Genomic DNA, 25,616 nt, shown 5'->3' on the forward strand with positions numbered 1-25,616 from the left:
TCTAAATATTCTCCATGTTTCTTTTAATAGAAGTGTGTACCATTGGGGGTTTCTAACTTGCCTGTTTTTTTATTGTAGGTAAGATTTTGTTTGATGTTTTGGAGGATACAGTCACGTGTGTTTTCAGTCTAATAAATGAAGGATGCTGCATTTTTTCACCAGACACTTGCAGCTTACATCACCTGTTACATGTCTTGTGGTGAGACTGGGCAACGCTTCCTTTGAATGCTGAGGAGCTTCCTGTGTCCATGACTCTGGCAACAAGAATTCACCTTCAGGCAGTGCCACTGTAGAGGTGCTAAGTGCAGAGGTGTGCAGTCTTGCCAGGAGCATCTTTCCCACTGGAAATGGAAGGTACCAGCTGGCACAAGTGAATGCACTTTGGCACTGGGTCTGGTTTGAATGAAACAGGAAAGAAATCATACATGGTAATAAAGAAAACAATATTGTAAGTAGGTGCCAGATGATGGAGAAGCTCAGAGAAGAAAAAGAGTGAGGTGAATGAAACATCTGCTCTGAAACATCTGCTCAAGTCCAAGACTGAAACTCCAGTCTCACTTGCTGCCTATATTTAACATCTGAAAAATCTTATATTGGTGGATATATTGCCAGGCTTTTTTCCACTATGAGCACAATCTTTTGAAGATTCAATCACTAGGAAAGAAAATCTCTTTCCCCTGTTGTAATGCAGAGGAGAAAGTAAAGAAATCCATGCAGCAGGAAAGAGTCTGGAACACATGGCAAGATGTTTTACTTGTATCACAGTATTTTGCACTTATTATAGTGCCTTTGATCCAATGGTCTTGCAGTATTTTTTGAGTTACGAGTGATCTTTGATCTTTTGTTTCTCTATGCTGATGAAAAAGACTTTCCCCTTTTTTTTTTCTGCCAGAGTAAATGGATTTGCTGACATTATGCTCAAACAGTAAAGTCAGAAACAAAGCCAAGACAGCAGCTCAGGTCACTGCAGTCCCCCTCAGTGCCTTCTTCCAGACCTGTATTGCCTTTTTGTCAACACTTCCAAAAGGGGACAGAGTCCAAAAAATGATGATTAGAAATCAAAAGTTGCCCCTATGATTGTATGGTGGAAATTGTAAAGACCCCAGATAACAGGAGGATGAGCACAGGATAAATAGACAGGCTACTTTATTAAACCCTTTGAAGCACAGTGGATTATGTTTGCACATAATACACCTGCTGCAATGCTGAGGACTAAGATCTGTCTTTGTTAACATGCCATCCAAATTTCATCAGGAACATATTTTTCATTAAACTACTTCAATGGTGCTGGTCTCTGAGGCATCTGGCTAGCGGTGGATAAAATCCTTGCCATTAAAGTTGGTTTCCCTAGAGAGCGAGAAACTAATAACAGAAGGGATGGGAGAACAAGGGAGCAGACGAGTACCCATTTAGCCCACAACCAAAACGTTGAGATCTAAATTAAGTTGGACACTGAAGGATACAAAGAGAGAGTAACCTTTAATTGCTGATCTCTAGCACCAGCTGCCAGCGTGATAAGTGAGCGGGGAGTGCAGACGGATCCTACCTGCACACAGATCCCAGGCAGCTGCTGGGCTGAGGCAGCCCGTGTGGCTGAAATGTTGAAGACAGCCATGGCAGGAAGGTCTAACAGGAAAAAGCTTCATGGCCTGTAAAAATGGGATTATGTGTTCTCCAGCTGCTGGCAGCTGAGCAGAAATCACTTGCACGTGCGGTGATGAGTTGTGCTAAAGGCTGTGGGCAGCTGCCTCTGCTTAGCCAGGCCAGAGCAGCCACCTTGACTGCAGCCAGGAGCTAAAACTGGTCTGCTTGATTTTACCCAAACCAGATTGAGGGTACTTACATGAAGGGCACAATCACCAGATTGGCTGTGTTGGTGGTTTTCAGTGGGCATAAGGTGGTATGTTGGTTTCTGGCTCTGTCCCCACTGCCAGCACAGTTGGGCTGGGAAGAAAATGTCTTTTTCTTATGTTGGCATTAAAAAAAAAGATCGTGTAGTAGCACATATTGTCCAGAGACCACCAGGTGTGAAAGCAGAATGGCTGGCTACTAAATTCCCTCTCTGCTCTGTGTAGGGGGGAGAGATGTGATATTGTATGTGTTTTCTATCTGTGCAAAATATGCTAAAAGCCTTCTCTTGCTGATATTAAATTGACCTCAAGCTTCCTAAGGGGAGCAGTAATGATAAGCAGGCAAGCCAGAGAAATCTGTTTGCCCTCACCCACACTGGTAAAGGAGATTTAATTGTGAAACCTCCAAAGCCATGCTGGCTGGGATACAAGAGAATCATCTGTTACAGAGAATCAAGGTAAGGGCCAAAACTGTAATATAAATATTTGATGGTTTAGGGGGAAAATTCAGAAAGCTGGAAAGAGTGAGAAACTGAAACATGTCCTTTTGGAAATTATATCTCTGCATTGTTCAAGAAAATTGCTTAAAAAAAAAAAAAGTTACACTGTAGTCTTGATTGGACAGGTGACAAGAGACAAGAATATGAACAATTTAATGACCAAAGGCATTTAAATTAATAAAAATAAGTAGGACAAAAGTGCTAAAATTGTCAGAAATGCAAAATCAGAAACAAAAAAATGGTAAAGAATGTAAAAGAAGATGAGATCTACAGTCAGCAATGCTGAGTGACAAAGATTTGTCTAATTTTTAAATTAATTTGAAACTTGAAATTTGAAAAAAGATTTGTTGCTATTCTACTGCTATGTGAAAAATTTGACTAATCAAGTGGAATGCAAAAGAAACACTGATGTTCAATAAATATTTCTGTTCTGTTTTGGGATGAAAAACAGACAAAAATTCCAGATTTGTAATAAAATACTTCCTGTACCAATGCAAGCCTGAGAATGTAAAATTAAGAGCAGCTCCAGTTAAAGAACTCAAAATCAGCAGCTCTGGATAAACTTTCATCCAACAGTTTTTAATTTTATTTTCCTAATCAGTTGGTCTGGAGATGCTGTGGAGGTTTTAGATGACTGGATGAATTATCATGTGTGGGTTTTCATTGATTTGGTTGGTTTGTAAAGAGAGAACAGCCCTGATTCCAGAAACAGGGATGGAAAAGCTGATAACAAAAGGGAGAGTATAATGACCAATACCACTTGACCAACTTGACAGAAATTGGTGAAAAATGTATTTTAGATAAATTTACAACTTTGGTGAGTAGAGGAAGTAATTTTATAATGTAATAATCCTTAACATTTCCGTAGAATATTTGAATTGGTAAGACCTGATATTTCCATGAAAGATGCTTGTGTAGATTAGCACATTATGCTTTAAAATGATTAGGTGTTGACTGATTCCAAAATGTCCTTTTAATGTGTAATTTTCATGGAGGACATATTAACCTTAAGATTTAAACACAGATTAGGCTTTATCAATTTAAAAATTTTTCAAAGACCTAAAAGAGGATGTAACATCATCACTGCTCAAGTTTTCCGATAACACGCAGCTTGGGAGAATGTTCAGTGATAGTCACTTTTCTTCAGAATTTACCAATCTCTAAAGCTGGGCTTTAGCCAACAGTACCTGTTTTAATATAGCTCCCATAAAATGACACATCTAGGAACAAGGACTCTAGAACTTTGTAGGATGTGCAGCTCCCTCCTGGGAAGTCATTACTTGACAAAGATCTGGAGATCAGACTGAGTTAGCTAATCTTGAGCTCCCGCTGTCACATCCATGAATTCGTGCTGCTGCCCACAGGTTTGGAGCAGAGAACAGTGTCACCTTACTTTGGCAAGTCTGAGCTATGTGCATGGGGAATGAACTGAGCACGAGCACAGGTTCAAGGACGTGTTTGATAGCGCAGGAATGCCCTCTGTGGGCATGGCTGGGGGCATAAAAACTGGGGCAACAAATTACCTCTGCAATTAACACTTTTACTGTAGCTTTCCTTGGCCCATAGTGGTGTTCACAATTTATGGGGGCAATTAGGTAGTTATGGAAAGCCTTTGGAAGAGCAGAAAAAAGAACAGCAAAGTGGGCAAAAAGACCCCAAATGATAAATGTTTAAGAAACTGTTATATTCCAGGAAACTGGGCATGACAGGAACTCATGCTTCATAAAGCATTTATTGAATATTAGGTCTAGCGGCTAGAACCAAAGCTAAACACATTCTGATTGTGTACAGCAAAAAAATTTTTCCAACAAGGTAATAGTCACTGGAATAATCTGCCAAGGGCTGCAGTAGGATTTCCCAGAACATGCAATCTCTTGTTGTTCGTAAAGAGGAGTTCTACCTCAAATACAAATGAAATAAGGGAAGTCCTGCAGTTTCTGCTAGCCAAGAGGTCAAGTGAGATTATCATTAGTCTCTTCTGGCCTTGTAACTTATGAATAGAGTCCTGGTGGAAAAAAAAGAATTTTCCTAATCTTGGACTTTCTCAAAACACTGTGGATAAAACAGTAGAAATGCAGAAAGATCAGAAACAGTCACTTTGCAAACAGTTGTGGCTAGTTTGATATTTCCACTGAGAAGACCAAAACATTTTGTCATTCCAGAATGTGTTTTAAGCTCTTGCTTCTCCCTGCTAGAGCTCAGCCATACCCAATACACCGATTTCCAGAGCTGCTAACTAGTCAACATTTGATAATCACAACAAAGCCTGGGTTTGAAGTCGGTGGGAGTTTTGCCATTCTCATCTAATGGGTGGATCAAACCAGATCTTTTCAATTTAAGGACACACCTCAAATTCTCTGTCCAATGCTAAGTGAAACTCGGGAGAATTATGCCACACACACACAACTGCTGAGCCTGGCTGAAACAGCAGATGTTTCTCATATCCCGTGTCCAATACTATTTTATTTAGGCAACATTTAGAAAGAATTCTACCTACATGATGTGAGTCACTAAATAGCCACAGTAAAAATACCATACCAGCAACAGACACAAATGTATTCTGTGCAACTGTACTGGCTTTTTTTGTTCTTTGTAAAAAGAGAGTGCTTCACACAGAATGTATCCTCCTGCAAATTTTGTTTGTTTGTTAAAAGAAAATAGCAACTCCCATCTTTTCATTTCTGTGAGTGTTCTGCATGTATGAAGCAAGTGACACAGGAGCACTGATTTGACCTTTGGCTTGAAACATACAGTGAAACAGCCTTTAAGTTAGATCAGTCCCCACCTTTACAACTTCCTGAGATAATACTGATGACAATACAAGTACGTAAAATACTTGGAATTGTATTTCAATGCAAAAAGTCTAGTCTGAGCCTTGAGGTCAGAGCAAGACTAGATTCACATCAACTATTCCATCAGAACCAGCCCCTTTTACCTTGAACTTGCTGTCCATCTCTGCTGTAAGCATGGCAGAGCAGGGTGTGCTCTTTCATCACTAGAAAACGTGAAGTCACAGCATTCGGAATCCAGTGGGAAAGCAGGACACCGCAGATCCTACCTGGTCTTTGGTGTGTAGCAGGGATATGAAGCAGTGCAGTTTCTGTCAGACCTGCCTCTCCATAAGCACGTGCTAACTAGCAGGCTGTGGGGTTTTCTGAAATTTAAGATGTCTCTGTCACTCCTGGAATTTTTGTTTTGATATGTGTTTTTGGTTTGGGGCTTGGTTGTTTTTTTGTTTGTTTGTTTTGTTTTTTGTTTTTTTTTTTTTTTTTTGTGTGGTTTTTTTTTTTTTTTAATAATATCTTAATTCTAAACCACAAAGAAAAATTACTCTCAAGCCTACTGGACAGGACAACTACCTGGGAGGTGTCTGGGAGGACAGATACTTGGACTTCTGCTCCAATAAAAGTATTTAAATAGATCTTTAAAATACAGATAAATGTTACCAAGAGATATTTCTAGAATATTCTCTCAGCTTGAATACTTGTAGCTCATTCTTTGGAGAACAAAATGATAGTTGAAGTCTTCCCAGCAGGTGACTTGGAACTATAGGGTCTTGCATTTCACATGAATGCCTGAAGGGCTGAGAGTTAGGATGAAATGCGAACTGCTAGAATAGGAGAAGGAACGTAATTGTCAGGTTTGTCAAGTGAACTCAACAGAAAATACATTGGTGAGGGAGTTCCTCCTAGAGAAAACAATGATTTCTTATCAAATCCACAAATAATTTTGAATTGCCTTTTCAGTATGTATTTTCACAGACCTGTCCAGTTGAAATGAGTGCCTGCCAGGCTTCAGGAAGCAGGAACCTCTACAGTTGGCAACAGGCTCCTACTGTCTCCCACTACTGTACTCATGAATTCTGGCACAATACTTGCACTAATTTTAGAAGCACAGTCAGGCTCTTTGGACAAACCATGGAAGTCCTGTTCAAGAAGAACGGAGCATCAAAGAGTTTAGCTAATCAATATGCACCCATAAATGATTATGAAAGATACATTTCTGAAGACTTCCAAATGCACGTCCACATATACTTTTCAGAAGAAAAAAATTTGCATTTCAGAAATATGGTCCAGATTAGATCCATGTTTCCATCGGCTGAATGTAATTTTCCTGAAAACAAAGGCAAAGGAGAAACGGAAAAGATGTACAGATTCCTGAGGAGTGTTTTCCTGTCTGAGGTATAAAAAGGTCCATCTTTTCAAATGACAAACATAATCATCATTTAAGACTGCTCCAAAAAAAGACAAGTACTATTTGTGTAGGCAGCCCTGGCAAAATGGTCATATATTGTGATACAAATATCCTAGGAATAATCAAAACAGGAAAGGTTCATATATATACCTTCTGTATTAAACTAATATGATCTCATGAAAGCAGTGCTTGTGTAGACACCTACAGTTTAACTGTTCTGGCTGGGATGGGTAACAGACTACTCAGCAACAGAAGCAAGGCCTTCTAATTACATTTCATTCTGCCCTTTAAATCAAAACTATATTGTACCCTTTTAGTTACAAAATAAGACAGTAAAAATATGATGTGCTTCAAAAACCTGCCTCATGGAACCACAAGATTTTAATGTGTAAAGCATTTTAAAGCATTTTAAACATTTATAAGGAAAAAAAATATCAACAGAACAATCTATATAAGAAAATGTTTTAATTTTTCTTACATTCTAGTAGCCATTTTCTCATTTGTCTGTTTAAATTCTAAACCAGCAATACAATTTACCCTATAGCCTTTTTGTCTGGAGGAAAAACAAAGTCAAGGAAAAATCGTGGAAAAGCAAAGCTTGAGAAGGTACCATTATTCTAAACAGGCTGCATTATTATTGCTTAAGTAAGATAATGAAACACTCGGGGTTGGAGGACAGAGGCTGGCATTGAACACTTGGCATTTCCTCTCAGGTTTTGTTGACGTGCCCCCTTGTGGGGAGACATTCAGGCCCATAAACCACTGGCCTTCCATGACAGGCTTTTATTGGGCAAAAGAGACAGTTGTCACAAAACAGCTTTTTGCTTCCAAATGTCTCACTTTTCAGTCCCTCCTTAGATATGTGGTGCTCAGTGTACTTTGCATGGATCTCTCCTTTGGCTTGTGGGGAGGATGAAGGAAAGCAGCAAGCTGTAAGGCTCCTGAAGAGATGACACCAGGTGACTGACACAGTAATAATAGTGTGGAAGTGGTTCCTTCAGCCATGTCAAAGACATCACTTTTAGCGCCCTCATGGAGCAGAGGAAAGCTGCCTTAAAGAAAGCACTACATGAAAGTTTGCTTGTGACAAGAGTAAGAGGACACAATTCCCTGGATATAAAGGACAAGCCACAGGCATGATCACTGTAGGAATCTCTGCACTGAACTATTGGCAGGCTCTTAACTCATGCTATGGTAACACTGAAATAGTTCTGAAAATATCTTCAGGCTCATGTTAAAAGCCTTTTGGTGCTTTCTTGTAAAGTTGATCCAGCCATCACAACCACAATGCAGTCACCTGTATACTGTCCTTGCCAATACCTTGAATTAACTTTATTTATTAAAAATAATCACTTCAAAATGCCAAAAATTTAGGTAATGTGGATCAGAAAAATCCACTTAACTGTTATTATCATGACAGATCTTCAAGTAGTGTAGCAACTCCACTGGAGTTATGAAAACTGAGGCTATTATATCGCATTCAGTGTGAACACAGGGTGAGGAATACCAAACAATGATACTTTGTGATTATTAAACACAGGGTGATAGTCTTCTTCCTCCCTTCAATATAGAAAACATATTAATTTTCACATATGAGAGGTAAGCAAATGAACTGTTTCCCCAGAACAGGTAATAGGTTGATGAAACAAACAAATTATTAACTTTTGTTAGAAGTACAAGATAAAATACAAGCACATTAAAGCAGAGTCTGGTAAAGTGACAGGAGGCTGCTCCACTCTGCTACAGAGAGGACAGAGAAAGGGCACCCAAAGTGCAACATAAATGGACAGGAAGGAAGATGGCAAGGAAAGAGAAGGGAGGAAGTCTGTGCTAACAATGCTTCTATCTGAGATATTAGTGTAAGACACAACAAAAGAAACACGGTAATTTCTAGAATAGCCTGACATACAGTAATATCTCTAGCAGCAGGTTCTTTCTGTCTCAAATTCTAGAACCCCAAGATCCTCCCTTAGAAAACTGTTCATCACTTCTGGGAGAAGGGGTTATTCTACACTAGTTTGCTCCTTATACCTCAGTACACACCAGAGTCATGCTTCTTATCACTGGATACATCTGTCTGCTTTGTTGCTCCAGACACAGGCAAACTGGAATTGGAGTATGCAGTAACCTGGCTTCCGGGCGCTGACCCTCACAGCACTCTACAGTGATATTCTCTCCACTTTCATTGATGTGGAATCTTCTCTTGAAATGAGAAACTACACAGCACATCAAATAAAACCTGAAAAAGGAGTGAGTTGTCTTGAGACAATAGACATGCTTCTGACTTTGTGATTTCTATTTCCTTTCAGTTCCATGTAAGACGATTCAGCACTTGAAATACCTGAGAACTGTAAAAGCATCGCAATGTTCATGTCTGTTGCAGCTGACTAACAAAATAAGAATTTTAAAGTCAGTTCTTGGAAGGATTCTGCTCTCTTGTTCAATTATTACATAACAAATTGTACACAAGTGGTATTAGCTTTGTGTCAGAAATAAATTTGGGTAGAATCTCAAGCCTTCCACTGAATCATCTCTGCAAAGATGGCCCATCTTTTCTGCAAGAAGCAGCCTAGAGAAAGCAAAAGAAGATGTCCTGTATTACTTGAGGACAACATGATAACTAAAGTATTAAACACAACAATTATTACTTACCTTTCTTTGGCTAAGAGAACAGACATCCCCACCAGCTTAGCAAACTCATCAGCTGTGAGAGAACCCTTTTCGGATACCTATCAAAAACCAAATACACAAATAAACAAACTATGGCATTAGACGAACAACAAAGTTCTCTCAGCTATTGAATCAGGTGTAGCCTTGTAAAGTGATAAATTGGTAGCAAATCCCTTGAGAAGAGAATTAATTTGTTTGCTTTTTTAAAAGTACAACTAATTATGAGTATTTCCCCTTAAAAACATCTCTTCTGTGTCCTGGGAAAATTGCTAAGTATAAAAAAGAGTTACATCTGTAAAAAAATCATATGGTACCCTTTCCTTTGGATTTTTTTAAAAGATGCCTTGGAACCAAATGAACTGAAATATTAGAATAGCTCAGACAGCAGAATACAGTCTCCATCAGTATTTACACAGCAGAACTATTCTAAGTGATTCTGCAAACACTGAAGCCTAAACGAGGAAATGAAAGACCTGTTCAGGGCAGCTCATCAGTGTAGAAATATGTCATCCCAGGTGGAAGAGAAGAATTTGAGTTTTATGGCATTTAAAATACACCCACTGCCTACAGGAAAATCCCCAAACCTTAGTAATTCACATGACATTATGGCATACTAGAGGAATAACTAAAAGCCACCATCACATTCAGCTGACACAAAAGACAGGTTCACTCTTGGGACTCAAAACTTTGGCCCTTTTGTTTCAACCATGCTACTTAATAAAATGAAGCCTTCTCACACATGTTGGACATGTGGATGTTCAAAATACTAGAAAAATACCACATATGAAGTCTAGACTTATTATTGCATTGAATTTCCCAGATAAACGGGTTTTATTCCCTAAAAATTAATAATTTTTCCATTTCTCCATTGCTTTAGATTCAAGCAGAGTTGTAAATCCGGATGTAGTTCCCATTTCCTGTTTCCCACATAACTGGGTGGGGAGGGGTCTATTCTACATCATTCTCAGCAGTAGTCCTTTTACAGAAACTCAGATTAAATCAGTCCTAACATGAGATTTTTGGAAGCTAAGAGATCAAATCTGAGTAATGCACGTCAGCTATACAATTGGTGATTACTTATCTTTCCTCCTCAAACCACTACGTTCATCAAGGGTGGTGCTGTCGGATTCCTTTGATGTCAGTGTCATTTCCTGTCTTCACTAACCATTCAAAATTACATCTCTCTCCTGCCTGAAGCCCTATGGCTTCCTTTCACTTCTCAGAACTTAATGGATAATGTGCAGTAACATTAAAGTATGGGTGCTTTTGGCCACTAGTCTGATCTCATCTTCCCTTTTCCATACAAGCTAGTCTTCCTCAGTTGAAGCCTCTCCCTTCAATTCTTCTATGGAGCCAAAGTTTCATATTATGCAAATAACAGAAAAAAGGCACCTTGGTAATAAATCCACCATCTGCTGCTTTTTGCAGTTGACCTCCTTTGTTATCAAGAAAGGTTTTTCCTTTCTTTTCAAAGACATAAGCACTCTTACTGAAGACAAAAAATAACATTAGAAACCAAAAATAATCAGAAAAAAGCCCTAAAATGGTCTTGGTATTTTTCGATAAATTTAAGAAAATAAACTGAAAATATTAACATATACTGAAAGACTTAAGCATTTCAATGTTGTTGATTTAGAATGGAATCTTTTAAATCACTGTAAACATTTCTCTTATCTATTTCTCTTATCTGAAAGTCATTCTGATGAGTAAAAGCTATATGGTGACACTCATGCAAAACACACTGAGCAGTCTACCTTGTGTCAAGTGAGGAGGTGTCTGTGATAGCTCTACTTTTTCTTGACTGCCCCTCTTTGACCTTGACATTTAACTTTGGATACACTGGATCAGCCCTTCCTCAAATGTATGAAAACCAAAAAAATTACATTCCACTCAGAAAGACATGGAAAAATGAAACCAATTATGGGATAACAGGACTGTAAAGTGTCCAGAGGCAGCAACACCACAAAGGTTTATGACACTGAGCAATTCATACTATTATTTTCCCCGATGAAGCTGGCTTAATTCTATATACACTATTCTTCTACTGAGTGCTCTTCACAGCAGCAAATTTGGCACACATACAGTGTACTGTTCTATGAAATAAACCCAAACCAAACAACCACCTGTATCAACATTTTAGAGCTGTTTCCACTGCCTTCAAGCAGTACAGTGTCTGAAGTCCACTTCTGTTAAATTAGGTGCTCAATAAATGCCATGAATTTCAGCCTACAGTGCAAAAGATTTGGAGGAAGGCTGAAGGTTAATGAAGTTTAAAAAGAGATAGAAAAGTGATTTATTCCTGAAAGAGAAAGTAATGATTAAGATTATTGTCTGCAGGGAACTTTGAAGATGAGAAGTGCTATTTAAATATTTCTCTTAGAAGATACGAAGTGGAATGCTTTGTATTTTGAAACCTCAAGAGGAAATTCCATACCTAAAGTTTTTTACCTAATGTGTTTAAATTTCCCTAGCATGGTCAGAACACTGAAGGAAATGAAGTACACTTACTGTCTCTAAAGCAGCAGCTACCATTTCCTCTTCGTTATGAGACTGGAGTTCAATCACCATCACACCACTATCAAATATCCGAAGCCTAAAATCAAAAAAGAGAGGCAAAGTAACAAAACCTTGTGCACATCACTTATGGTCATGTTTCTAATGCATCCACACCTATAACTACTTTACAAAAGGGGAAAAAGATCCCCCCAAATCCAAGCAAGCTCTCTAAGATGAACTTAACAGCATATTCAAAATCTGAAGAGACAGAAAAGAGCAGGGCATATGTCTGGTCTTAACCCTAACCCTTTTCCAGTCTGAAAAAAATTCTAAGTGAAAAAATGACATCCTCCTAGCTAAAAATTAATGTTTTAATGTAGAGTGGATGTTAATGCATATGGCAGCATCCTTTGAACAAAGAATGACTTTGTTAAAATACCCACAACAACCACAAAAAAGATCAACTTCAAGTAAAATATTAAATCATCATGGTGTGACCTATGAGTGCCATGCGTTCTAAATAAATCTGTAAAGCTCTTACCTTAGTGGTAATTTCAGTGATTCCAGCATTTTACAAGCATTTACTAAATCTTCTGGTGACAGCAACTACAAAAACAGTAAAACATTTATTCACAGCTTGCATTTCAGGTGTATAGTATAACATACACCAGGCTACACTTATTGTTAATTCTTTTTCCTTTCTATTGTGCAGCCTATTTTCTTGGCTTCTATGCTCCTTTCTGTTCCCTCATTCTGTGTTCTATAATAATCCTTCATGCCTTGTTTACAGAAAGGATTGCTGCATTTTGTTAAAAAAAATTCCCAGAACATTCACCATTCTTTAGTGGTCTCTGACCTTTAAGTTTTGTTTCCAGATAAGTATGGATTTTCCCTTTTACATTGTATCATAAAAAGCAGCATACATTATTACTGCTTGTAAAGGACACATAAGTATTATAAAGAAAAATGAGAAAGAGGAAGGTAAAAACCCTCTAATTTTAATAAGGAGTGTTGTAGACAAGTAGAACGAGCCATTGGTAGGGAACATTTTTACCCTTTAATTTCCTTATGACTGAAGTCCTGTTATACTGCCCCAGAACCGTGTCTCACCTCTAGCCCTCGAGCACGATTCACCAGACAGTACACTTCCGTCAGAGACATGATCCCCCCTCGCTCCTGTGTTCATGAGCACAAGTAAGAGAAACAGCATTAGCCCAGGAAACTCAATCTCTACTTGCAGGTGGCTGATTAAACAGGTGAAACAGAGGGGCTAAATGATGGGCCCTAATGGGAAAAAAACTAAAGAGGTAAGTTGTACCTTTCACTAATCATTTTAAAATGAAAAATAGTGACACTACACCCAAGGACTGTGAATTTTAAAGCAGAGAATAAATCACAGGAACAAGGAATTTCAATATATTAAATCTATCAACCAATTTACCATTTTTATTTTTCAGAAAAACTCAGTTTTCAATTCTGATCACAGTAGATAGCACATACCTTTCACAAAAATACTGTAGTAGACATGCTTTTTAGGAGGAACATAGCCTTTTAAGCTGCAATATGAAATTTAACTTTTTGGTGAGAAACTTGTAGCTTATTAAACTTAATAGCTTAAGATGAATTAAAACATGAGATATTACTATGGGCTGGTAATCTACTTAATAATTCTGTCCTATATTTGCAAAATATATAAATTTTAAGCAGTTTAAAAAGACTTGTTACTTTTATTTTCAGTCAGTGTCATTTCACTCTTTCTTTAAAAAAAACAATACTCTGCAGCAAGGGATGAATACAGGGCTGTTCAAATAGAAGAAAGACCACTTGAATAATTTTCTAAATCTCATCAACATTTTGCAAATCAGAAGTTGATGGCATTAGTCCAAAGAAAAATTCGTACTGAATTTTTTTATTCAAAAAGGCAATATATATTCCTGCCATTAACAGGAATATATATACTGAATAGGAGGCTGTGCTGCTAAATCTGCTTTAAAAAGAGGCAGACTACTACAGCCAAAACACACCTACATCAAAATTCAACACATGGAAAATGCTGGTGCAAGGTATGGTGCTTTACCTCTAAGGGTGTCTGCAGGATTCCAGCCAGTTGCTTTGCCAGTTGCATGTGGTACTGTGTACCAGATCCATATGTTTCCCTCGTAACTGGATTAGCTATACCCATACTCAGTAGGTAGGACTTGAATCTAATGGTCTGAACAAGCAAACAAACAAATAAATTTAAAAATACAGCACTAATGAGTGATTCTGGTTTTTAAAAATATTTTAAAAATTTTATTACTATAACACAGTTTTGGTGAATAAATCCCTCAGATTACTACCAAAAAAGTCAATTACTAGGCAAAGAGAAGGCAATTTGGTTTTGATGGTTTTCATACCATTTGGTTTTGATCAGCACAGGTAAAAAATTAGAAACATAGCAGTAAAATCATTGCTTTTAAAAAAAGTTAAAAGAAAAATTAACACTAAGCAAGTAAATTCTACACCAAGTATAAGAGACTAAACACAACAAAACCAACCAGCAAGGGTTTTTATTAACACTACATTATTAAACAGACAGCTTTTTGCTTTTCATAGGAACATTTTTGTAGAATTTAAAAACAAAATTAATTTACCTCATCCTCAGTGATGTCACCTTGTTTTTCTTTAATCTTGTTAGCTATTGACTTGGATAATTCCACCATTTCCTTAGCCTATCAAGAAACATTCACAGATAAGTCAATTTCCAGCACAAGAGAAAAAAAGTGTGCTTAAAACTGAGAAAACAAGCCTAAGTCTACTTGGCCAAGTGACACATACTATTCATCCATACCTTCTCCATTAGTTTGCTAAGGTCCTCAAAAGCCTGAAATGAAAAGCAGACAATGCTGATAAGTATAATTACAGCATTCAGTTTTATGGACACAGGAGATGCCTTTGTCCACCTACCCAAGCTATTCATAAGAGCTTCTACCCTTTTAGATGAGTATGTTACAATATGAGATACCATACCTTATTTGTTGATAGAAATTTACAGCATGTCTCATAATTAAAATAAATTTACAGCATATCTCATAATTAAAATAAACAACAAAGAACGAAGAAGAGAATCAAACAATCACATACTTTTCCAGTATATGAATAGAATTTTGGTCTGATTTATGATGTCCATGTGATAGGAAGGGACAATGAGATACTGAGTCCAAGAAAGATTAAACTGTCCAAGTTTATTATGGTCTCTGCAAGGTGGGGGAAGCTTTCTGGGTAGTGATGGTAGGTTTTATTCCAACAATTAACCCTCCCTCAAGGAGATCTTTTGTTTCTGGCCAGCTGCAAGACAGCTGTAAAGCTACAGATGTATTCCTCCTGACAAGACAGCTTTACATTCATCAGTGTTACTTAATTAGTAATGTCACTTAACTAGTAAGAAACACTCATTTTAAATGAGCAAGGAAGAGAATATCTGAGGGACAAAACCTCTGAAATGTGAGGCAACATCTCTTCATTTAAGTACTCTGATAATATGCTGTGGTCTGAAATACAACAACTCTACAACATCCCACAAAGGGTTTTTAGGCTTAAATAAATCATACTGTAGAAACAGCTGAAGGTATACAGAAATTCCAAACTTTTTGTAATGATAAACTAGCATAAAAAATAATATTAAAAATGAGAGCTAGCAACTCCATTAATGCAACTATATTAAAAAGCAACTCTTTTTTCTCCCACCCTTGTCAACACACATTCATTCAGCCTCCTTACTACTCTCAAATACATGACTACATGTCCAGATGATCAGCCTTTTCAAACAACCTTTTTTTGAACAGCTGGTATGAGAAAAATTCCTGAACTTTTTCATCTAAAGTTTGCCTGACAGTAGCACCGAAGCCCTCCAGCCATAAGGTTCAGTTACACTGTCAAATGGCCAGAGAGACATCTTGCCTACAGCTTCTATCACTGCCTCTATGTAATTTCTGCCTTACTCTGACTAATCCTCCACTAGAAAGACACACTTTAGCAATGTTTTTGCAGGAAGACCCCACTATTCCCATACCTTTAGGTGCCTTATGTAGAAGCTTATTGGTCAGGGATTCAACGTGCAAAGAACAAAAGGAAATGCCTCAAGAAAGAGACACAGTTTGCTTTTCACCTCCTGATAGTGCCGGTGTTTCTCCATTGACTGGACAAGTTTAGCCCCCTAACACTTGGTACCTGAGATAGATATCCAAAATTAAGTGGTCCACAGGGAGAAAAGAAAATATATCACTGTATAACAATAATTTACCACTAAGAAAACAAAAGCTTCTGTTTGGACTACTTCTTCTTACTCCCTAATCTGCCAAACTGAATAATTTACAATAGATTTCCCAATCTCTAGTGTAAATCAAAGTCCTGCTACTCTACTTGTGTATATCAACAAAAAGTTTTCTGACAGGGCTTTTCCCAGCTTATTTCTAATCTCTATACCTGCATGAAAACAACATTCATCAAAAGAACCCCCGATTTAGCTAAATAAACAGTGTGCTGTGTCTAACTCCTCCTCTGCCTGACTCACCCAGGGCAGGCCTGGAAACAAAGGGGAATGTGCACACACCTAACAGGAACTTCCTCAGATAAACAAAAGGCTAAAGAACTGGATTCTTATCAGCACTGAACAGCAGATGCAGGAAGCCTTTTCCTGGAAGCCAGGGCACCATTTTTTAAATTAAGTCATTTATAACATTTAAAGCTGGAGGAAGGCAGGATTTAACAAGTCATCGTTTTCCTCTGCTCATACAACATGTATAAATGGATTTCTTTTACTCTCTGACAAAGCTACTAAAGGAAAAAATATACAGACAATGCCTTTTGAACTATATACCCACGCATGTAACCACAATACCTTCTGAACTACACACAACACTTCATTCAGTACATTCCTCACAGACAGAAACCAAGGAAGTTTAATGCTCCCAGTATCTGAAATAGCAAGTGGCATGCAAAGGCACTTTAATTTTCATAAGTATTAGAATAGGGAATGCCTTTTTCTTGTGGCACACTGAATCCCATAAAGCTTTGCCACAAGAACAAATCTGCTGCATGTAGTTTATGACTACTTTTGTATCAGCCTCTACTACCAAGACAGAATCAGACTATTTTTGAGGGTATTGCTCTCAGGTATATACGAAGAAATTAAATGTCTCCGCTGTACATCAGTATTGGTATCTGGAATTCAACTATTGTGCTGGTTCTATGGAAAAGAATGGTCTCCACCTAGACCAGGTATTTTGCAAAATACTTGTAATATCTTGTAGATGCCTGGACTGCACATCATTTTACTGTAATTATAAGCTTAAATCTAACATCTAAAAACCTGACTATAAGAGGAAAGTCTAGCTTCATCACAGTTATGTGCAGACACTTGGATCAGCATATTCTGCTTAATATATATTTAATTTTTAACTGAAACCAAAATTAGTTTAATAAATATACACTGTTAGTTTCAAAGAACAATCTTCTTGAAAAGAATTGTTTAAATGAAGTACCTTTACATATATTGATAAGCAAGTTAAGTGAAATAAATAACTGTACACTCTTAATCAATTCAGATTTCTCAACAAAGACAGTAAATAGTCTCAACTGTCCCTAAAAGAAAGTGTGAATGAATGTAAATAGTTCAGACAGGTGGTTGACCTTGAAACTTCAAAAGTACCTACCTCGGAAATGTTTTTGTCAGTCTCTTTTCTTTTTTCTTCTAATTTCCTTTCAATACCTACAATTCCTACGGCCCTTATTCTTCCTGCCTAAAAAAACCCAAAAAAAAAACCAAGGAAAGAGTCAAAATAGGAAATGCTAACTTTTCTCATTTGCCTTCCTGTGAAAATTAGAGGACTGGAAATATTCCCCCAAACAGGAGATATCATTCATACAATACTTCATGCATTTCTTGACAGTAATTTTTACATTATTGTTTAAAAAAAAAGAAAAAAATGAACCATGTATGAATTTGCTGTACTAGACAAGTAATGATATTGATAGTATATTGAAGCTATTAATATGGCTTGATATCTAGACTGATATTCCAGCTCATCTCAATTCTAGCCTCTCAAGCCCATGTGAACATCCATTCTAGACCTGTGGAAATGCCTGAGTGTATTACTTCAAGAAATCCAGCCTGAAGAAACAGAAACGTAAAAACACAATGCTAAGTACAGTCTAATTTACCTTTCTCAGAGGTATTAGAATGCGGGCAATGGTGAAACTTTTACCAGATGCCAAACGTGTTCTAGAAAAGCTGGTACCTAAGTGGCAGCAGTGACAGGCCTTTCATCTCTGACTGCAAAGCTTGACACTGGTGTTAATGAGTTGCTATGACTTAAGTAGAGTTAAGGTATTTTGATTAGATTCTTCATGAATTATTCCAAATGCAGCTGTGTATATAGGTACTACATTTACCAAAGGGGACGTACAGGATTTCATACTGAGCAATCTTTAAATAATCCTATTTCACTCATAAAATACTATATATTCATATATTCAGCACATTAATATATAGAAACAACACCTACACGTTTATCAGAGTTAATAACTTAGAAGTATGTAGGCAGATAAAGGCTATCTAACATATGACATTTTCCCTAACAACTGTCCTTTTAGAACACACATTTAAACATATATTGGTTTCAAAGAGTTATATAAAAGTCACATGTTATATATTTGACTTCCAGCCACAAAAAAAATAAACCAGGAATCACAATTAAGACAAAAATTTTTCCAGCATTATTGGACCTCACATGCTGAATAAAAGTATATGCAAATAAACATTGTATTTGCACAATTATGTGCGTGTGTGTGTGTGTCTAATTAAAACAAACAAAAAAAAAGGACCTCATTATCTAAGCATACTCAAGAAAGAGAGGCTACTGTGTTCTATCAGGTCAAAAATGCAAAAGAGAAACTAATTTATGACAGTGAAAAAACAGGCAAACTAAAGCTGAACTCCTGCACATGCCCATGATGTTGGTTAGTGTCACATGCTGGATGTGATATATGGGGGTGGCAGTAAGTAGCAGTAAGAGATTACACACAGATCCTGTTCAGAAGCTCTGCACATACCTGTGAATCCTTGTTAACTTGCATGGCCTGACCAGTGGGCATGCTCTCCCATCTCCTTTGTGTGATTTCTTCTGATAATCGTCTGTAGAACTGCAAACATTCAAGAGTGACAACAGATATTTAATGCACTGTGCAGAGTACCTCTGTGTACTTTTAGCATCTTGGTGATGAAATAAACTTCACAAAGCATTGAGACAAACATGGTAACACCTACACAACTATGGTACAGAACTCATTATATGGAAATTCTTAATGTCCAGTCTTCAACAGCACTCACATTAGAAGAGGAGCCATGTAGTCACTAAGTATTTCTACTGTAAAATATTTATTCAGATATTCAGAATGTCCTAAACCATGTTAAATGTTGAGATGTACTCAAAGGCATGTTTTTAAAGGAAGGAAAGTTGAGCAATCCAACTGCTATTGATCTGTTAATTCAACAATATAAAAACAACCACACAGATCAATTACACTGATTTGTTTATTAATAACACCAGAAGGTGGCATTAGTTAATACTAAGTGTATCCCACTGACCAATATCCAGAAAGAAAATCTATTCCACCCTTTTTGTTGTTCAGGTTCACAGGAAAGCATTCTGAAATCATAAAGAAAGGCTGGGGTTTAATTGAAGTGCTAGGCAACCAGTAAGCAGAGTAAGTTTGATTTTCAGGCATAACATTAAAATAAATATGATTATGATTGAGAAAAACACATTTATACCATGCATAAACCTACAGTCATCATAACCTGAAAACTGCTCACAAAGAAATGAAAGTGAGTCTGATCAAGCACATGCATTTTTAAGACATTTCTAACCAATTTGAGTTGCAAATCTTATTTTCTGCAGTGAACAGGTACAGCTTTTTCCACAGTACAAAGTTAAAGTTCTCAGTCTCATCAAATGAGGATCTTCCACTGTGAAATTTCTTTACAGAGTGCAATTTCTTTGGTTTTTAAGATAAGCTTTTTTTAAAGAATATATTACATTTTTCTTAGAATGCTCAAAGCCTTTGAGATTTGGTGTAGGTTAAAAAAATTATACAGGGTAAATAAACAAAAGTTCTGGGGCAACAACGTTCAGCAATATAATTAGAGAGATAATTAGGAATAAGTTGCATGACTCCTATTCAATAGAGGGTTAGGTACTAAGAAACATCTTTTACTCTGTTAAACACTTAACAGATTTCAGAGATATCAGTTTGGAAAATCCTGTGCTCAGTTTAGTAGATTAGCAAAGAAGTATAAGATTATACTAAACACCTTAAAATAAGGACTAGCCTAGTAATGCCTCTTGGCATTTTTGGAAATGTATTTGCAGTATTCTATGAAAGTATAGAACATGGGAGGTTCATAGTGTTTGTCTCCCAAAAGGATGTATTGAAACAGCTCCACCTCAAAAGTAAATATGGAAAGATCATGGGAAATCATCACTAACACAGCAAGAGGAGAAAAGCATGTCCAAAGACCTGATTGTGCTTGGCATCCATGGTACAAGACTTACCTCAATCTGCCCGTGTTCTTTGAAAGAAAGCTTGACATACGAGTATTTGCTGCTTTGGAATGGACCAGGCTCTTTGTTTGAAGAAGCAGGATGAAGATGAACCACTATTTTAGCACTATGGAAAAGGTAAAAGAAAGAGAAGATATTTCTGTAATATTTAAATAAACTATTTCTGCATCAAAGTTAACCATTTAATCAAAATCTCTATTAACTATCTCACATAAGAGCTAAAGATCATCAAAGAATGCTTTATATTTATGCATCAATATTTAAAATATTTTTATGAAGTAGATCTTGTATAAAAATTACAACAGCCTCTAAAGCAGAAACATTTTACAAATTTAAAATGCACCATCAATTCTTTAGAAATGAACATAACAAATTTTAAATTTTTAAGCAATAATTTTCAAAAAACCTTTTAGCTAGGATAAAAACTGATTGCCAAGTTGTAATTTAATTTGGCATTAGTTATTGCAGGTCAAAAGCCAAAATATGCTAACTTTGACACAGGAAAACAAAAGGTCTCAATATTATGTGTAACCTATCCCACTTCTGTATGTCACTTGTGGACACTGTGTGTGAACTTATGCAAAACCAACATTCAAAGCCAACATGCATGAAAGTAACAGTCTAAAAGGACACCTACTACCAAAACAAACCTTGGGAGAGCATGATTTTAGGAAAATTAACAGACTGCTATCATAACATGACTGCAAGTCTTCCATTCCATGTCATTTTACTGATAATCTTTGCATTGGTCTTTACTAACTTCTCCAGCATTAGTGAATGAACTGATTTCTTCTGAATACCTCCAGCATATTACACTGCCAATCTGACTGTAGGCTGCAAGCAGATGTTAATTGTGTATGTATTTCTCCAGCCACATTTTTTTCTCTCTTTAGAAACTTAAATCATAGAATCGTTTATTTCAGAAAAGACCTCTAAAATAATCAGTAGTGATCACAAGACAGGTAGCTAAAAAATCACATCAGTCATGACTCTCCTACACATTTGACCTCAGTGCTCCTTGTGAGTGAGTGTCAGTATGAAAACTTAAGATTGCAAACGGAACCTACCATGAATTAATCTATAATATCTGGTACCTCACATAACATGCATGTGAAAGGATCCATCTGAAAATGACAATGAGGATGGCCATACCTCTTTCCTATCCCAGCTGCTTGCTCTTCAATAAATACAATCTGAGACAGAGGTACAGCAATGCAGCACTCCTGCAACAAACACCACAAACACAGGTGAATTAAACCATATCCTGTCTATTCATTCTCTAAACCAAGTGTTCCCTTTCCCCATTTCACAAACAGTACGGATATCTACAGGTGCTGCCTGTAGCACTCTATATGAAATATGATGGTAACAACAGAAACAATGTATTACAGTGAAATATATGTAGAAAAATAACAAAAAAATTAAAACTGAGTTCTAGTTAATTAAAAAAACTCAACAAACTAAAGTGTCAATCTGTCAACTTTAAAAACCTCAAGCTAGATTAATAAAAAGGACCATGAGATTTAACATATCTTTAGATCTAATGTCAAAATTTAAACACTAAAATTTCCACACTACTGCATCTTATCTCTGTAGGTGCACAATACTCACAGGTTCTTGACATTTTTGCATTGATGTTACTTTGGGAGCTAAAAAAATATCCAAACCCACCATTCTTTTAAAATGCTGAATATCTAAAATGTACACTATTGTCTGAATGCAATAGGAATTTTTCCATCCATCCTATGGTGAAGGACTTAATCCAGCAGTTGATGCATCTCACCACACATTTATTGGACTGTACTTCAAACAAAAGCAAGAAACAAGGCCATATCCATCTGTTGGAAACTAATCTATCCCAGGCTAAACTCCTTCTACATGCATTTGAGACAGAAGTTGCCACAGGAATGATTCAAAACATCTAATAAGGTACCTGGTCTTGTTCTGGTGAACATCCTCTGAGAACATCATCTCCCACACAACACCTTGGTGAGTGACACAGTCACACAGAATGCAGGAAACATGGGTTGCATTCCCTCTCTGAATTTCTCTCTTCCAGCTGCCACTTCCTAGCACCAGTTTACAACAGACACTGTTACAGGGCTCTCTCAATCTCTACTACCAAAATTGCTCCTCTTTGTATGGAGTAGTTAAATACCCATTAAATGTGAGAGCAGGGAAGTATACATGCAGGAACTCCAACTAATAAGTAAATCTCTTATTGGGGAAAAAAACCTGGGTTGTACTTTCTTTTCTAAAAACTTTTACTGCAAGCTATCTAGGCTCTTCTATGACTCTAGTTTCTAAAGCCATTACAAACAGTTAATGTTTGTAGAACAGACACAAAGTTCTGGACACTTTAAAAGACAGGCAATATGATACTTCTGTTAAAAAAAGGTTTTGAAAATGACAAAAAGAGTTCAACTATACATATGTATAGTGCACTGTCAAAGTGACCGATCCGTTTAGTTCCAAGACAGAAAGTTATGAACATATTTGAAGTACAAAGACTTAGAATCACCCCTTCCTGATGAGAGACGCTACAGGAAGGGATACAAAAACAGAAATGTGTTAAATATGCTGTATTTATTTGAATTTTATCTTCTAATGCCTCATGTTCACATTATGCATGATTTTATAATTTAAAATTTTGTACAAATCTAGCTATGTAACAAACCTTACAGAACTCCTTTTTTTGTTTTTTTAAACACTGTTTAACTGCAGATAGCATGTAAAAACAGCAGCTATAGGACCCAACTGTCTGTTTCTGTAAGATATGTTAACCTAATGACATGTGCCCCATTAATTACTATACATTGCTGACACAATAAGAAGGGGACTCTCTCTACTATTTTTCTAGGTGAGCTACCTAAGGTTTCTAAGTCTGATGTTAATCCACAGCTGAGCTTAGACAACAGCTTACCAAGACAACAAAAGGGCACCATGTTCCCCATGTTTCAGTACTGAGAGCTTGAAAATGAATCAGCTTTATTTACCCCACTACCAAAGTTAATTACATCTTCCAATCAGAACTGGGTAATTTTTGCCCCTCTCCAGGCCATATTTCTGCCCTTTCTGTTAATCAAGCCTGAGCTTTTCAGAATATTTGCTGAGTTAAATTACTTAAAATAAAATTATTTTTCTTCTTCTCCAAGGTTTTCCTCTGCTGATTTAACAAATTCAATGACCTTGGAAGAGTAGAAGAAATCACATGGCCTAGGAGCAGATGGAGAAATCAAGGAAAAGAGACAAATGTAATCTTTTTGTTGGAAAAGAGAGCATGGAGTTCAGTTCCAGGACTTGATGAAGCCATAATGCTCAATGTTACTGCAAGCATGCAAAAAGTCCAAGTGAGAAGATTAGACACAGTGGCTGTTGTAGTACATGCTCAGCTCTCAAAAAGCAATGCTGATGAAGAAATATAAAGTGATTAATACAGAGTTTAGCATGTTATCTCATGTGATGATGTCATGGCTGTGCAGAGAAGCCCCATGTTAATTTATATAGAGCAGCTCGTGGTCTGGACAATCAAGCCCTAACTTGTATAACAATAACCCCACCATGGGTAACAGTTCTTGAAACGTTTTGAAAAAATGTGTATTAAAAATAGGTCTACAGTTCCTGCAAACAATCCCTAAAGAAAAAAATCATACTACTCTGCCAAATTAAGAACATCCTTGGTGACACTGCCTTCAGAGTGCTCTTAGTAGCTCCCTGCTTTGAAGCAAGGATGTGATATTTGCTAGGGATCAGCCTTTGAATGTGAGAAGTGCTTAAGGTGCCCTTACACAAAAGCCCAGTGGAATAAAATTTGCTTTTGAAAAGGTGTCATCTGAACATGCTCTGTCTAAACTTTGACTTCCAGGATAAAAATTCTTAATTATTGTGTCCAAAACAAGCATAATCCAACCTGGTCTGAGGAAGACTTCTCCTCCAATTACATCTGTGGAGTAGTCATTGTCACAGTCTATGCTCAGAGCTTTATGTGTTTGTGGTCTCTTTCTCCCACTTCCAGCCTGTATTCCCAGGCTGTGACTGATGACACAAAGCATTCAGCAGCTTTACTACAGTTACCACATTGTAGTTCTGGCAGTGCCACTTAACCTGTGACCACTTGTCTACAGCAGTACCATACATGTTATGGCTGACTCAAGGGATGGTTCATGGCAGGAACAGGGCAGCTGGGAGGGCAAGATGTGTGCAAATCAATACCACCACCAAACACATCCTATTATCAAATCATGGTCTGGGACTATATGGTAGCAGCACAATATATGGTGGGGCAACTTGGACTTGAAACCAACAAGAAAGAAAAGGCTTTCCTAGACAAGGAGCACAGGAGAGAACGTTATATTATGAATTGCCTGACACATTCAACTTCAGTTTCAAAATCAGTATTTTTTAGTGCATGACACCAGGCTCTTTTCTCCTTTATTTCTGTGCAGTAGGAAAGAAAAATTTATAGGATACGTTCCTATCCCTTCTCATCTCTGCATGATTATTTTATTAAAGCAGGACTGGGTGAAAGAACACTACATAATCTTCTTTCTACTGAGAGCCAAAAAGTGGACTCTACTTGTAAAACGAAACACACACAAAGGCAGGAATAATCCCCTCTCCATGTGCAGGGTTTTCATTGCATGCTACTTGTTGTTTATTATGAAATTTACAACTGAATGACATACAAGAGACAATGGTGGGACTTACATGATTCTTGTGGTCCCTCCAGATCAGTCTGTGTGTGCTCAGCAGTAAAACTCCACTATCGAATTTCACCTGGGCAGGAAAAATAAAACAGATCAACAACACATTGAACCAGTAAGTTACATAAATACTGGTCTTGGAAACATTACACCTTACCACAACAGAGCAATCAGATTTAACAAGCCAGTATTTTGAGAACACTCCCTTTTTTCCAGAAAACAAAATACACAACGTTTAGAAAACAATGGAGAAAAATAGTATAAAATGATTAGATGGATAAACACAAACTTCCTTTTTCAAACATATAAACTTTCCCCCCGGAAATCCTGAGGGATCCTCCCTCCATATACTCTGCAAGATATACTAAAGTTCTTGAATGTATTTTAAACAGGGCTATTGGCTTTGGAACATTCACTATATGATGACAAAGAAGGAAGAAGTTATGCAAAAAGCCAAGCAACCTAATAAAAAGATGCTGCACACAGTCTGAAATCTTCCATCCTATTACACAGGAGTATTGCTTCTATTGCAACTACCATGGTGTAGAAAAATGGAGAGATCAACAGTCAGTCCAGCAGTGAAGTGAAGCAATAAACAGG

At 37.1% G+C, this 25,616-nt stretch overlaps 1 protein-coding gene across 4 annotated transcripts in view; it reads right to left on the reverse strand.

Annotated features, from left to right (window-relative positions):
* The window catches only part of VPS36 (vacuolar protein sorting 36 homolog), a 27,053-nt gene continuing 1,437 nt past the window's right edge, over nt 1–25,616 (reverse strand). The window contains exons 2-15 of one of the 4 annotated variants that reach the window (XR_008429214.1): nt 25,021–25,089; nt 21,466–21,536; nt 20,305–20,419; nt 18,803–18,892; nt 17,404–17,490; nt 14,541–14,573; nt 14,344–14,421; nt 13,788–13,922; nt 12,821–12,886; nt 12,252–12,316; nt 11,723–11,807; nt 9,197–9,273; nt 8,886–9,113; nt 8,700–8,783 (exon numbers count right to left, since the gene is read on the reverse strand). Coding sequence is in view for 3 of the 4 variants with exons in the window: in XM_053934501.1 (XP_053790476.1) it covers nt 8,570–8,783; nt 9,197–9,273; nt 11,723–11,807; nt 12,252–12,316; nt 12,821–12,886; nt 13,788–13,922; nt 14,344–14,421; nt 14,541–14,573; nt 17,404–17,490; nt 18,803–18,892; nt 20,305–20,419; nt 21,466–21,536; nt 25,021–25,089 (1,185 nt within the window). In the remaining variant the exon portion in view is untranslated. Of the gene's footprint in view, nt 394–6,907; nt 9,114–9,196; nt 9,274–11,722; nt 11,808–12,251; nt 12,317–12,820; nt 12,887–13,787; nt 13,923–14,343; nt 14,422–14,540; nt 14,574–17,403; nt 17,491–18,802; nt 18,893–20,304; nt 20,420–21,465; nt 21,537–25,020; nt 25,090–25,616 lie in introns of those variants that run through there. The other 3 variants (XM_053934502.1, XM_053934501.1, XM_053934503.1) reach the window with 3 other exon arrangements.

The sequence above is a fragment of the Vidua chalybeata genome, chromosome 2, assembly GCF_026979565.1.
Source record: "Vidua chalybeata isolate OUT-0048 chromosome 2, bVidCha1 merged haplotype, whole genome shotgun sequence".
Lineage (NCBI taxonomy): Eukaryota > Metazoa > Chordata > Aves > Passeriformes > Viduidae > Vidua > Vidua chalybeata.